Source organism: Urocampus carinirostris, chromosome 11 (genome assembly GCF_059441175.1).
Source record: "Urocampus carinirostris isolate Australia breed hairy pipefish chromosome 11, RoL_Ucar_1.0, whole genome shotgun sequence".
NCBI classification, from domain to species: Eukaryota; Metazoa; Chordata; class Actinopteri; order Syngnathiformes; family Syngnathidae; genus Urocampus; species Urocampus carinirostris.
Window position 1 is genome coordinate 21,584,289 of NC_142359.1, and position 14,757 is coordinate 21,599,045.

General features: G+C 42.0%; 1 protein-coding gene across 4 annotated transcripts in view; it reads left to right on the top strand.

The window, feature by feature from the left end:
• Positions 1–14,757, top strand: part of dgki (diacylglycerol kinase, iota) — a 72,539-nt gene that overhangs the window by 29,949 nt on the left and 27,833 nt on the right. For 2 of the 4 annotated variants that reach the window (XM_088346930.1, XM_088346932.1), the window contains exons 2-14: positions 1,025–1,130; positions 3,508–3,603; positions 5,415–5,489; positions 5,563–5,619; positions 5,704–5,772; positions 5,859–5,927; positions 6,924–7,040; positions 7,128–7,202; positions 7,281–7,376; positions 10,205–10,287; positions 10,411–10,471; positions 11,598–11,711; positions 14,215–14,346. In XM_088346930.1, coding sequence (XP_088203056.1) covers positions 1,025–1,130; positions 3,508–3,603; positions 5,415–5,489; positions 5,563–5,619; positions 5,704–5,772; positions 5,859–5,927; positions 6,924–7,040; positions 7,128–7,202; positions 7,281–7,376; positions 10,205–10,287; positions 10,411–10,471; positions 11,598–11,711; positions 14,215–14,346 — 1,150 coding nt within the window. The remainder of the gene's footprint in view (positions 1–1,024; positions 1,131–3,507; positions 3,604–5,414; positions 5,490–5,562; positions 5,620–5,703; positions 5,773–5,858; positions 5,928–6,923; positions 7,041–7,127; positions 7,203–7,280; positions 7,377–10,204; positions 10,288–10,410; positions 10,472–11,597; positions 11,712–14,214; positions 14,347–14,757) is intronic. The other 2 variants (XM_088346931.1, XM_088346934.1) reach the window with 1 other exon arrangement.

Genomic DNA, 14,757 nt, shown 5'->3' on the forward strand with positions numbered 1-14,757 from the left:
TTGGAAGATAAGCTTCAAGAGGTCCTCCTCCATGTTAGAGAGTGTCTGAAAAAAAGTGGTCCAACCATTTTCTCAACCCCATCAAGCTTTCTTATTCCACTTTTATTTCAAATGAAACGGCTCGCCTCTCCTTTACACTTTGCACCAACTGTATTGAATGGATGCACGAGATATTTAACAATAAAAATGTCAAAGTTCTTAGCACCTTGGAGATACAGTACAGTATGTTTACACACGAACTAGGAAGAGGAAGCCGGATTTCTTCTTCAGGGTGGATGCTGGGTGAGTTTTCACAGCGCCACATGCTGATAGCGGCAGAAAGAGGCACTACAGTACTGTCCTGTACTCGGAAAAAGGTGCACACTATACAAAATCTAACTTACAGCAATGTCCGGATATTTTTCGACATCTCGAAAAAAATGTTCGTATCTACCGTTTATCGTAAGTCGAATGGTCGTAATTTGGGGAGCGTCTGTATTATTTTACCATGGATGATATGCGAGTGCAACTCATTTGTTGCATGAGACCGTGCCGACCACCGCATCGTTATCATCAGTTCCCTCTTTCTTGGCGCTATTCACTGTCCAGTCAATTAAAAGCTAACGTGTCTCATAAATACGTAAAAGAAATAGAGTTAAGTGCCGCAGCTAGAAGCTTTTTCTTTGTCATCATAACCAGCCACTTTATTCAAAGTGCTAAAGTAGAATGAACGTGCTTGAGTCATTTGCGTTTCACCTCATCTATTGCACTTTACTGACAGAAATAAACTTCATTCTAAAGCACTTGTTTTATGAAAATGTATTTATCCTTTTTAATAGACTGTATATAATGGTTTGAATTAGTATTTTTTTTTTATGTATTCATATATTCTATTTTTCATGGGCTATTTTGTTTCAGTGTTACTGTTTTGATATTTTGGGCAGGGGTTACGCATTTTTGGTTTTGGCACCAAGTTTTCGTTTCAGTGCATCCCTATTTAGAGTTCTTGAGGTTATGAAATCTGTTTTTTTGTGTCCTCTTTTAGGAAGGCCATCTCCCGCTCGGGCCTGCAGCATCTTGGTCCACCGCAGGCTGCCTTGATTCCCTCCAACGGGCCCAGTAAAGAGCCTCGCACTTGTATGGACTGGACGGTGAGTCCAAAATACATTTTAGTTTTGTTGTAGTCGTTCATATTTTAAGACAAAATTCAACAAAACCTCCAAACCCACTCTCCAGACAAAAGCTAATTTTTCAGCACCTTAGCGCCTTTCTTTTTTTCACTATTTGAGGTTTGGTTATTTGATAAAATCTCTAAAATAATAATATTGTCAGTGCCTGAGACAACAAATACCACTTAAAATTAGTCTCCCTCCCACAGTCACTTAAGATCGTGTGATCTCATTTTGACCCTCATTATTTTCGTAAGTAATGGTTTCAAAACAAGGTGCGAGAAAAGTTATTTTTCAAAATGTCACAAAATATTGCAAATGACAAGGATACAAATATATATACTTTTGGCTCAGAGGGCACTGGTTGAGAGAAAGACAAAACAGGTATTTTTTGCAGATCCGCCCACCCCAACTGCTCACCCAATCAAATTTCTCTGGTGGATGCTTGGCTGGCGTTTTCAGGTGCTTAAAGATGTTCTGTGGGTATGCATAATAATGTTTCTCACCAGAGAACATACATTATTTAATGCACTTTTATATACAGGATTCCGTAGAGACATACAGCCAAATCAGGGTCTGTTGGTGTTACACCGTGACTGTAGACTGTAAATGGGACTATGCCCAATATATTTTGGACCGAATCAAGGATTCACTGCGGAGCTTCGGCTTTGCTTATACTACAATTGGAACAATCAATAGAAGATGAGCATAGCCCTAATTTATCTCCGAGCCAGATGTACTCATGAAAAGAGCCATACCTGGCTAATAACCAATGAGTTTCTGACCGCTGCTTTAAGAGGTGGTGGGGCATTGCCAATCTGCCTTCCAGTTTTTGCCTGGAGAACTCACGTTAGAACTGCTGTCAAACACAGTTCACGTCCAGACTTTTGGACACAGGGACAGCAACGTGACACTTGTCACTTCTCGGCTTTTCCTCTTGTGAGGAATTATGTTGCCTTTAGATTAAATATCCGTGTGATTTGTTCGCGGAGAAGAAAGCGATCCAATTTTAAGAACTTTAAGAAGGCAAGTTGATAATGTAGCCTCTCATTTGCTTTTGGAAATAAGAAAATTAACAAACATAGATATTTCAGTATTAATCCTGTTGAAGGTTTTTCTCTTTGTTGAGCCATGCAGAATTTTTTTTTTTGGTTTAATTTAACTTTATTCCTGACTCATCCCTCAATAAAGCTAGAGAGACATTTGAAAGCCCTTGGGCTGCCGGTGGTCCATTATTAACAGCACTTGATCCATACATCACCATTCAACGCCGCTCAAGCTCTCTGGTGTTCATTTTTCTATTCCATTGTAAGAGGCGCCATCCAAAAGAGGAGCGTGCGGCCGGATCGCACTATTTTGATAAAAGATTCCCCTTTTTTCTGCATGTGTAACAATCAGACAAAGTGGCAGCGGCGGCAGTGAAATGCCGACTTCTTTACAGTAGTGTTAACATCAGAAATGGCGCTTGCTCGGCTATTTTTAGTTGACTGCGGCATACAGTCAGAGTACAAATGGATCTTCAAAGGAAGAAACAATTGCATTCAGCAAGACAAAAGCCCAAAAAAGACTACAAAGCATCAAGGGGACACTTTTTCCATCTTTTTCTACCTCTTCTGTTATTATATTAACCACGTTTTAGCATGCCTTCACTGCGCTAAGTATAGGGCGCAGATATCCGAATTCTTGAATGGTTATTGCCGACCCGATAAGAATTCTGATGACAAGTGACTTACATAATTAGTTTGTCTACGCAGAGGATAGAAAAAAAATCCGAGTTTGATTGTGTACCTTTGATTCAAGGCACAATCTCTGCCTAACGACATTCACCAAGTCACGATGTGTCTCGCAACGTATCCATTGGATGGCGGAAGTCGACATCCAACTGACACTCTCCTGTGGCTCTGCCTGCAGGGACGCTTCCTTCACGTCAATTTTGGCCTTTAGCGCTCTGCATGAAACTCACAAATACACACACACTCCCACACACGCACACACACGTTCCAATGCAATCATTGATCTCAATAATAACTCGTTAATAAAACATCAGGGCTTAATTTCACCGTGTCATGTACGTCCAAACAAGTGGCGTCCCACTCGGCAGTGGCAATTATGTGCTTGACACGTCGGTGGAGTGCTCCCCTTAGCGCCACTGGCAGTTTAAGTGTGAAAGTGAGATCATCGAGCTTGCCTTGGAAAAGGTGCCCACAGCAAAGTTACAAGACAAGACTATAAGGTTGAAAAAATTGCAAGGTAGATGAACGAATGCAAATTGTTTCCTTTACTCATTCAGTTTTTTTCTATTGTTTGTGGGTTTAAGGAAATTTAAATATATGAAAAATGATAACCTTTCACCTGGCAGGAAAACGCAGTGAACGGGGACCACCTGTGGATGGAGACGAGCTGCTCGGGCGAACTGTGCTATCTGGGAGAGGATACCTGCCTCGTCAAGGCCGCGGTCAGTCCTCTACCTCTGCTTTCTAGCACTGGAGGAGCCTTACTTTATACAAAGTCACACATAGGACACTATACACACCCCTTGAAGCTGTGGAGGTTCTCTGTTTTCCATGAATTAATATCTAAAGGGTATCTATCGGATTTGTGTCATCAGGGTACACAGCAAGGAACAACTGGGTGTTTTCGACGTAACTATGAAAACTCTCCTGATGACATCCCCATGGGAGGCATTCAAAGATTGAAAAGTACTGGGCCTAAAAATTGAACCTTGGGGAACACCACTTTTAATGTAATGAGTTCTGGAGTAATATGGATGGAGGAAGATTGACAGGATGGGGTGAGATGTGGCTGGGGCTGGCCGCGGGCGGTGTGTGTAGCTGCACTGGGCTGGGGGCGGCTGGTTGCTCACGGTCCTGGCGACACCTTTGCACCCTTTTGATAAGGTGTTCCTGCATGCTAGGATCTTCCACCACTCCAGTAACTATCATAAATTGAGATCATAATCCCCCCAGAATTATTTCGAAGAAAGTAAGCGGCTGCAGTGGTTAACTATTTGCTAATCTCATTTCTCTTTTAGTTTGTGAAGATAAGCACTGGCCTCTGTGAAACTTTGCCTCTGGCAAACCAAGAGAAGACCTCATGCATGCCAGACCATCACCTCTACCCCCCAAATTTTTGTGCTTTTTTGTTTTATTATTGATATTTGTCTTTTTTGTGTGCATTTTTCAGAATGTTTAGTTGATGGGGATCAAGTCTTAGAATTTCACACTTCTACATCTGCCTTTCACCTTTTTCGTTTCCTGACTACTTGAGTCAGCTTGGAGTCAAAAGTGCACCAAAGTTTTATGAAAATCTAAGAAGCACAAATACAAAAACACACAGCACATACACAAAGGGTGCAATGATACTATGAGAAATGACCATAGATACAATGCACTGTGCTCCTGAAAAGAAAGAAAAAACAAAGGAGTGCTTGTAAAAAGAAGTGCAGCAAAAAGGGAACTCGCTGTGTTGGCCCTCAACAAGACAAATGTTCCATCTGGGCTTAAAAAGGACACCACGACCTTAGACTAAAGAACTGTCCTCCAAATTCCACATAAATAAGTGCCTTGCTTCTCGTGGAGAGCGAGAAGAATGTGGACGCACGAAGACAGTCTCTCAGTCACGCTTATCGCTTGATGTTTCATTACTGTCAGGATTCTTAGACCCAGCCTCAAAAGAATCATATAAGTAGAGAGCTCCCCAAAACGCAGAGATACATTTTGCACTCACGATCATTCTGGTGCTTCCAAAGTTGGCTTTAGATTTTCAGCCTTCAAAGCCTGTTGTCCGGCGGAGTGCAAAATATTGCAATCCTCCTGAGTGGATCATCAAAAAATATATACCTGTATACTGAAAACTCAGATGTTTTTTGAAGCTGCCCTTTTGAACTCATTTGCTCTTTTTGAAGTGCTTTTTAAAAATGAACTCATTTTTAATCTTGAAATGGGCTCAGGTGGCTGCCCTGCCACAAATCCATTCAGAAACACTCGTTCCAGCTACCAAATAAGGTGCTTCACCCAATAAAGATGTGAAGCGCTCACTCACTGAAACGTCTAGACTCAAGTCATTATCAGCTAACTCACTCAAGTCTGTTTTCTTCTTCTTGTTTATTGAGAGAGAAAAAAAAGACCAACTCACTTAATGCCTTTGGAAACGTTTTTACAGTATAGATATTAACAACATAATTGCGCTCTTAACACCACACTTTATCATATAAACCGTGTACATGATCTTATCACAACCTGTGTGTATGTTTTTTTGTATTTGCAGAAGTCTGCACCCAGGAGAAAGTGCGCCGCCTGCAAGATTATCGTTCACACGAGTTGCATGGAGCAACTAGAAAAGGTAACCTGCGAACACACATAGTGTTATAACTCATTAGATGACATATAATTTTACTATGAATGTTGTGCTCAAGATCAACTTCAAGTGCAAGCCAACCTTTAGAGAAGGGGGGTCACGGTGCCTCAGAGATGTAAGTCACCCAATGAAAATTGAGTTGGACGGGTAACGCGAACAGAACTAAAACCGTAAGAATGAGTGTCTCGTCTTTTTACAGCAGAACCTGCTCAGGCATCACTGGGTGCACCGACGGAGACAAGAGGGGAAATGCAAACAGTGTGGAAAGGTTGGTGGCAAAATGTTCATGCGTTATAGTTCAATGTGTTATTGCTGTTTATCTTTACCTGTGTGTGTGGTTTTTTTTTTCCAAAGAGCTTTCAGCAGAAGTTTTTCCACAGTAAAGAAATCATCGCCATCAGCTGTTCGTGGTGTAAACAGGCTGTAAGTCTGTGCGGGGAATTTGGATTTGTTTTGTTATTTCACTTTTTAGGATGATCTATCCTTGATTCCTTTTTGCTTTTCATACTGGCTATTAGCATTGTCGTGTTACTAGTCATACAGAAAAACGACAATCTAAATGAAGTTTTTGGGGCGATGTTTTTTTCATTTACACATAATACGTAGGATTTTTTTAATTTTAAATTAATCACAAACCAATTAGGGGCAGTGAGTCTGAAAGAACCATACATGAAGGCACATGAATGTTTGTGACATTTTAAAATAAATATACTGAGCAGCACCTGAAAAAATCCTTTAAAAATATGAATTTACATTTTTTTAAAACGTGCTTTGGTTGAGAATTTTTGAATTATTTGACATAACATGAGGCTCAACTAGAAGGAGCTGACACGATTGTGCGGTTTGGTCACTTTGAGTCTCACTACACATTACAGTGACATCTACTGGTCAAATATCACACAGTGTCTCTTAAAGTATTTTTAATCCATGCCATGACAATCACTAGAAAAAGGGAATTTAATGGCAAACCAACATCAAACCATACATTATCTGCACCGCTTATCCTCAGTAGGGCTGCAAGGGTGCTGGAGCCCATCCCAGCCATCTCCGGGCAGTGGGCAGGGGACACCCTGAACTGGTTGCCAGCCAGTCGCAGGGCAAACAGAGACGGACAATACACTCTCTCATTCACACCTAGGAACAATTTGACTGGCCATCTTGACGTCCTTTTTATTTTATATGGTTCTTTAGGTCACGTTTATTCTAGAGTGCCACGTCTAATCTCGTTGCAAACAATGTTCATTTGACGTTATTATCGATGGCAATAAAGATAATTCTAACTCTAAAAAGGAAACTAAATTTAGATGCGTGTGAAGTCAATACAGCAAAGTATATGGGTTTGAAAATGCAAAATGATATAGCATTGGATTAGAAATGTTGAACAAACTAACCGGCGTCTCATCTTCGTTACGTGCGCAGTTCCACAACAAGGTGACATGCTTCATGCTGCATCAGATCGAGGAGCCGTGCTCACTTGGGGCCCATGCCGGCGTCATCGTGCCTCCGTCCTGGATCATCAAAGTCAGGAAACCGCAGGCATGCGCACGCATCACATAGCATTCCCTAGCGTGTGCTAGTCACTATCGCCAAGCGTTAACCTCTAACCTCCTCGCCCTTGTGTAGAACTCGCTCAAGAATTCCGCCAGGAGGAAAAAGCGAACGTCTTTCAAGCGCAGGACCAGCAAGAAGGGCCTGGACGTGAGTGAATCATCGATTTTCAAATAATTATACTTGACTGTGTCCCCATCTACCCAACTAAAATGTTATGTTCCCAAGGAGTCCAAATGGCGACCGTTCATGCTGAAGCCGCTCCCCTCGCTGCTCATGAAACCCATCCTGGTCTTTGTCAACCCCAAAAGTGGAGGCAATCAGGTAGTTGAAGGGCTCAATTTGAAAAAACAACACAGCGATTTCCACTTTTGCCAAATATCAGTCCATTTGCATGAATGTGGCTAAAGCCCAGCGCACACACGCTGCCGACCACGAGAGGAATTTGCCGTTGATGCCTTTTGCTGCAGAACAGCGACAGTCCCGTGCCCCCTCACACCTGCAGCCGTTTCAGCTGTGCCGTTTTCTCTACTCCAAATTGTTTACGTCGCATATTTTTAGATTACGTGAGTCAGATAGCGTGTACGAAGCCGAGCACAAACTTACTACCGCGTGGAAAGAAAATGTAAATGAGAGCAGCGTCGCATAAAATGTGAGCCCTATATTTCAACATGACTGCTCCAGGACAACCATACTGTGGGGAATAGTGCCAGATTGTAACAGACATTAAAGGTTATCTTTTTGTGTTGTTTTCATCGATCGTTGCGGCGTTTACATACATACAAACTGCATTTGCTTGTCCGCGTTTATCAAGAATTCAAGGAAACTCAGACGACCTTACACAATGACCCCAATGATACGGAAAAAAACTTGCATTTTTGACAAATAACTTCCACTGTTGTTCAATTCAAGTTGATTAGTGGGGGAAAATGTTGAAATATCGTAATGCGAAGTCAATAATGAATAAAGTACCATCAGACCTCCTGTTTTGCTCCTGTTATGTATTACAGTGACCCCTTGTTTTTTGCGGGGGTTGCGTTCCATGAAAATCCCGCAAAGTAGGAACATAATTTTTTTTTATTAGATATTAGAGAAGTATAATATATATGACTGTAAAATATGATATACACAACAAAATAACAACTACAAATAGAAATAAAAACAAAGAACACAGAATTGCAGTTGGATAATGGTTTTTATTTTCATTAAGCAAAAGGATAACACAATTAGGGGGCTTTTTCTTTCAGTGTAAGAAAGCGATGAAGAGCGCAGCCAGCTGGCTGCACCCTAGCATCAGGGATGTTTGGGATGAGCCAGGTCTCTGTCAGTCACGATTGTTGCGGTTTCCCACGAGTTGTAGACCCGATGACAATTCATGGAGCTTTTACTGGTGATAAGCATATCTTGACTCGCTTCTGACTTTCCTCACCTACAGGGAGTGCAGAATTATTAGGCAAATTAGTATTTTGACCACATCATCCTCTTTATGCATGTTGTCTTACTCCAAGCTGTATAGGCTCGAAAGCCTACTACCAATTAAGCATATCAGGTGATGTGCATCTCTGTAATGAGAAGGGGTGTGGTCTAATGACATCAACACCCTATATCAGGTGTGCATAATTATTAGGCAACTTCCTTTCCTTTGGCAAAATGGGTCAGAAGAGGGACTTGACAGGCTCTGAAAAGTCAAAAATAGTGAGATATCTTGCAGAGGGATGCAGCACTCTTAAAATTGCCAAGCTTCTGAAGCGTGATCATCGAACAATCAAGCGTTACATTCAAAATAGTCAACAGGGTCGCAAGAAGCGTGTAGAAAAACCAAGGCGCAAAATAACTGCCCGTGAACTGAGAAAAGTCAAGCGTACAGCTGCCAAGATGCCACTTGCCACCAGTTTTGCCATATTTCAGAGCTGCAACATCACTGGAGTGCCCAAAAGCACAAGGTGTGCAATACTCAGAGACATGGCCAAGGTAAGAAAGGCTGAAAAACGACCACCACTGAACAAGACACACAAGCTGAAACGTCAAGACTGGGCCAAGAAAAATCTCAAGACGGATTTTTCTAAGGTTTTATGGACTGATGAAATGAGAGTGAGTCTTGATGGGCCAGATGGATGGGCCCGTGGCTGGATCGGTAAAGGGCAGGGAGCTCCAGTCCGCCTCAGACGCCAGCATGGTGGAGGTGGGGTACTGGTATGGGCTGGTATCATCAAAGATGAGCTTGTGGGGCCTTTTCGGGTTGAGGATGGACTCAAGCTCAACTCCCAGTCCTACTGCCAGTTTCTGGAAGACACCTTCTTCAAGCAGTGGTACAGGAAGAAGTCCGCATCCTTCAAGAAAAACATGATTTTAATGCAGGACAACGCTCCATCACACGCATCCAAGTACTCCACAGCGTGGCTGGCAAGAAAGGGTCTAAAAGAAGAAAAACTAATGACATGGCCTCCTTGTTCACCTGATCTGAACCCCATAGAGAACCTGTGGTCCCTCATCAAATGTGAGATTTACAAGGAGGGAAAACAGTACACCTCTCTGAACAGTGTCTGGGAGGCTGTGGTTGCTGCTGCACGCAATGTTGATCGTGAACAGATCAAAGCACTGACAGAATCCATGGATGGCAGGCTTTTGAGTGTCCTTGCAAAGAAAGGTGGCTATATTGGTCACTGATTTGTTTTTGTTTTGTTTTTGAATGTCAGAAATGTATATTTGTGAATGTTGAGCTGTTATATTGGTTTCCCTGATGAAAATAAATAATTGAAATGGGTATACATTTGTTTTTTGTTAAGTTGCCTAATAATTATGCACAGTAATAGTCACCTGCACACACAGATATCCTCCTAAAATAGCTAAAACTAAAAAAGCCCCACTCCAACTTCCAAAATATTCAGCTTTGATATTAATGAGACTTTTGGGTTCATTAAGAACATGGTTGTTGTTCAATAATAAAATTAATCCTCAAAAATACTTGCCTAATAATTCTGCACTCCCTGTAAAGCCAAAAGCAAAATGCCGATCGCCAGTGGCGTTTCGAGCGGATGCTGCCAGGTGTGCGCTGGGCCTAAAATAGTTTCGAAATAAGAAACGTGGACACTAGGCCATAGAGGTCAGAAGTCATTCCGGGTCATCCAACTCTCAAAGCTTCCTGTCCACAGGGCGCCAAGGTGCTCCAGATGTTCATGTGGATCTTGAACCCGCGGCAGGTTTTCGACCTCTCTCAGGGCGGCCTTCGAGAAGCGTGAGTTTTTCTAGCCGTCTTCTCTCGTCCTTCCGTTGCATGTGTTTGTCTTTTTATAAAGGGAGTTATGAATTGCTTTACTGAGCTATAACAACCACTCGCTGTTTTTTTTTCATCTCACAGGTTAGATTTGTATCGGAAAGTGCCAAATTTGAGGATCCTGGCATGTGGTGGAGACGGCACGGTAAAGTTAATGTTCTTTGTCCGCCACATTTGTCTTAATAGAACTCGTTAAAGGTGGCATGCTTCATTTTCTCTATTGAGTATGTGTTAACAATGGCCAACAGTGTTCAAAGAGCCTCTATGCTTTTATTCAACCGGAAATGGGGTAGGCTAAAATGCTCACAGAAAGCCAATGCCAAGTTGGTCAAAGGGCTACTGCCATCATCTGGTGAAATGTTAAAAAAAAAAAAAAAATGAAAAAATGTATTTCATACTGCCATCAATATTACTGTTGGGCCACCTGGTATTAAAATTTGATCAGGGGCTGTAAGTGGCCCCCAGGCTGGACTTTGGATATGCCTGATGTAGCCCTTCGCTAATTTGCCAGATCAATGCACGTTTGGTTGGGCAATCCATGCATTCATTAAAATGCAAATCCCTTAAAGGCACCATTCTGTGCTCTCGCACCTGGCCACTGCCCCAGGTTTGTTTTAATTTTCCATTGGTCTCGAGTCTGTCAACATGCACGTACTTGCACGAGCATCATGACTATGCTTACATATGCTGCAATGATGACTTTTCCAAATAAAGCTCCTTTAACTTTAAGTTACTGTAGATAAAATCAACAACATTCCTTGAAAACTAACCTTTTCACAAAATTTATCAAAACAAAATGCTCCTTGGTTTGACCAAAAAACATGTTTTATGTCTTTTCATTTTGGGGCCAATGAGAGAAGATCACAATAAGTAGCTGCTGTCAGCTTCTGCTCAAGTCAAGTCAGATTTATTTGTTTAGCCCTTAATCACAGAACGTCTCAAAGGGATGCACTGGCCACAATTACAACACCGCCTGACCTGAAACCTGCACGAGGGCAAGGAAAAACCCCAGCAAATGGATAATAAAAAACCTTGAGAAGGTGCCGCAAATGAGGTCCTTCTAGGGTGACCGGGCTGCAATGGATGAGCACTAATAGACAAAACATCAACAATGCTAACTGATAATGTGCAGGAAATCCAAGACAGCAATGACAAAGCTCACACATGGTTTAACAGACGTGGAACACAATGCCAATCAGTTCCACTTCTCAAAGACACAGAGGTTATTGTTAGCGATTTGCCTCAACATATGTGTGTTTGTGTGGGTGTAGGTGGGATGGATCCTGTCTACGCTGGATGAGTTACAGATGAACCCCCAGCCTCCGGTGGCCGTACTTCCTTTGGGAACAGGAAATGACCTTGCCAGGACGCTCAACTGGGGTGGGGTGAGTTCATTACCTTGACCCGTTTATTCTTGCCCTCAAAAACGGACATAAAACGCTTTGATCTGTGGGATGTATTTGCTTTTTATCAATGTGATGGTTTAAAAAGTCAACAACAACCACACAGTCAATAATTTTATGGCTCAAGTAGAAGTCTAAATACATTTTTAAGGTAACAATTGAATAAAAGGTGACTTGTTCTTGTTGTCCCTACAAAAATTCTCCGGCCACATTCCAGGAAGTTTACGCAAGCATCCCGTCAACCACACTTGAACTCTGTGTCATCTGGAGAGTTTTTTTCTTTGTGTGTTATCAATCCTTCTTTCTCTGTGGGGCGGCAGTAGCTCAGGTGGTAGAGCGCTCGTCTTGGGATCAAGGGATCCCAGTTCGAATCCCGACTCGTCTGTGTTACATGTCGAAGTGTCCTTGGGTAAGACACCGAACCCCTAATACCCCCAATAAGCAGGTTAGCGCCTTACATGGCTGCAAGGCCGCTATTGGGAAATGTGGAGCACATTGTAAAGCGCTTTGGGAAGTCATTGACTTGAAAAGCGCGATATAAATGCAGATCATCACCAGCTCAGTAGCCTAGATGGTAAGGCGCCCGCTTTGAAACTGGGAGGTCGGTGGTTCGCGCCCCGGCCGAGTCATTCCTAAGACTTAAAAAGTGGTCGGCGGCGCCCTCTGTTGGCTGCGGCTGCATCGGCTCGCTACAACGGGTCAGGTGCAATCGACATTTCGTTCTGTGTACATTGTTACACAGAATGACAATACAAGGAAATTATTTTTCTTTATACCAGCTCAGTAGCCTAGATAGTAAGGCGCCCGCTTTGAGACTGGGAGGTCGGTGGTTCGCGCCCCGGCCGAGTCGTTCCTAAGACTTAAAAAGTGGTCGGCGGCGCCCTCTGTTGGCTGCGGCTGCATCGGCTCGCTACAACGGGTCAGGTGCAATCGACATTTCGTTCTGTGTACATTGTTACACAGAATGACAATACAAGGAAATTATTATTATTATTATTATTATTATTATTCTTGGTTATTTAAGGTTTGATTTACTTCAACTAGTGTTCTAAATATTATATGCGCTAGTACACTTTTTCTTTCAGCACATCAGTATGTGTGCCCTATTCCAACGTGTTATAATTAAGCTATAAGTCTGCACTACCCGACAACCATCAAGTCTAGAACTGTTACATGTAAAAACGGCTTCTACCCAAAAAAATAAACTCCCTTAACCCTGCAAGAAAACACTGGTCACAGTGCTTGGACAGGAATATGCAATAATGTCAATGGATGATCCGGTTCTTTATTCTTTGTTTAATATTACTTATACTTATATTTTATACTCTTACCCTTAACTTATTATTTTAAAATAGGAACTGATCTGCATTCACATAGCACTTTTTAAGTCACAAAGTGCTTCACAATGTGCTTCACACTTACCCATTCCCACACGCAGAAAAATAACAATAATATTTAAAATAAAGAGGAACAATTTGCCAGCGGAACAAAAAATATGTCTTTTGTGAATAAGGACGTCTCAAGGTTTCTTCATTTTCCTCATGTTAAGCTTTTTGAGTTTTTCCTTGTCCTCATGTAGGTTTTAGATCAGGGAATGGTGTAATGATAGTCTTTTGTTTGCAACAATCTGTGGTCTGTGCAGCCCTCTGAGACTCTTTGTGACTAAGGACGTCACAAATAAACATGACTTGACTTGACTATTATTCTTGTAGTGATATCTTAAAAAAAACTTTGATATACCATAAAATTTGGACTATAAGTCGCAACTTTTTTTTCCAAGCTTTCAACCATGCGGCAAATGGAATGATGCGGCTAGTTTATGCATTTTTTTCTAATGGCCGCCATGGGGGAACTGAGCAGTTTTGTTAAAAGTGAGACAGGTGGAATATATGTGTCGAGGAAGACTCAAGTTAAACTATGGGATTTTATCTTGATCAAATTTTTGCACCATCAGGGTGGCCCGTTTTAATTCCGTTGTCGTTATGTTATAATAAGCTATTATCCATCCATTATTTGCACCGCTTATCCTCAGTAGGGTCGCGGGGTGCTGGAGCCCATCCCAAACATCTTCAGACAATGGGCAGGGGACACCCTTAACTGGTTGCCAGCTGCAGGGCCCACAGAGACAGACAACTCACTTTGCTCATTAACACCTAGGAACAATTTGGTCTGGCCAATTAACCTGGCATGCATGTTTTTGGAATTTGGGACAAAACGGGAGTGCTCAGAGGAAACCCAAGCGAGCACGGGGAGAACACACAAACTCCGCGCAGGAAGGCTGGTAGCTGGATTTGAACCCGTGACCTCAGAACTGTATTGCGGACGTGCTAACCACTCAGCTGCCGTGCCGCTTGTTATAATAATAATAACAAATATTTATATTCTACTACATAAATGCTGTTTGGTAATATCGCACAATAATAGTAATATGATCAGTGAAGTCACACCAAGTCACCTTAAACTCTGCTTCCTCTCCGCTTCGCAGGGATACACAGACGAACCCGTATCCAAAGTCCTCGGTCACGTGGAAGACGGCACTGTGGTGCAGCTAGACAGGTGGAACCTAGAGGTGGAGAAGAACAGCTCAGAACAGGAGTCCGAAGATGGCACACAAAAGGTAAATAAGAGGCAAAAGCCAAGTGAATAAAGAAAAAAATAACCAAAACCTTGGAACGGAAAGAGATAATTTGCTGAGCCTTTTTGCGCTGATGCTTGGAAGTGAACTGTGGATAAAAAAATCTGGGGAATTCATTGAATTGTTTAAATGGTTTGAAATGTTCCAGAATTGTTGTTCTTAATTTTTGAATCTGTAAAAGAAGATTTAAGCAAACGTGACACTTGTACTTTTAATAAGTTATTGACTGTCTTGACTGGGAATTTTACTTGGGACGAGCACTAGTACCAACCTTATTTTACGATACCAGACACAGATACTTTGTACAATACCTTCTCTGCCAAAGTTGGTGCTATGCTGTTCCAATTTGAATTATTGACAAACAATAACTTGTACCGGAAAGATAGGTATTTA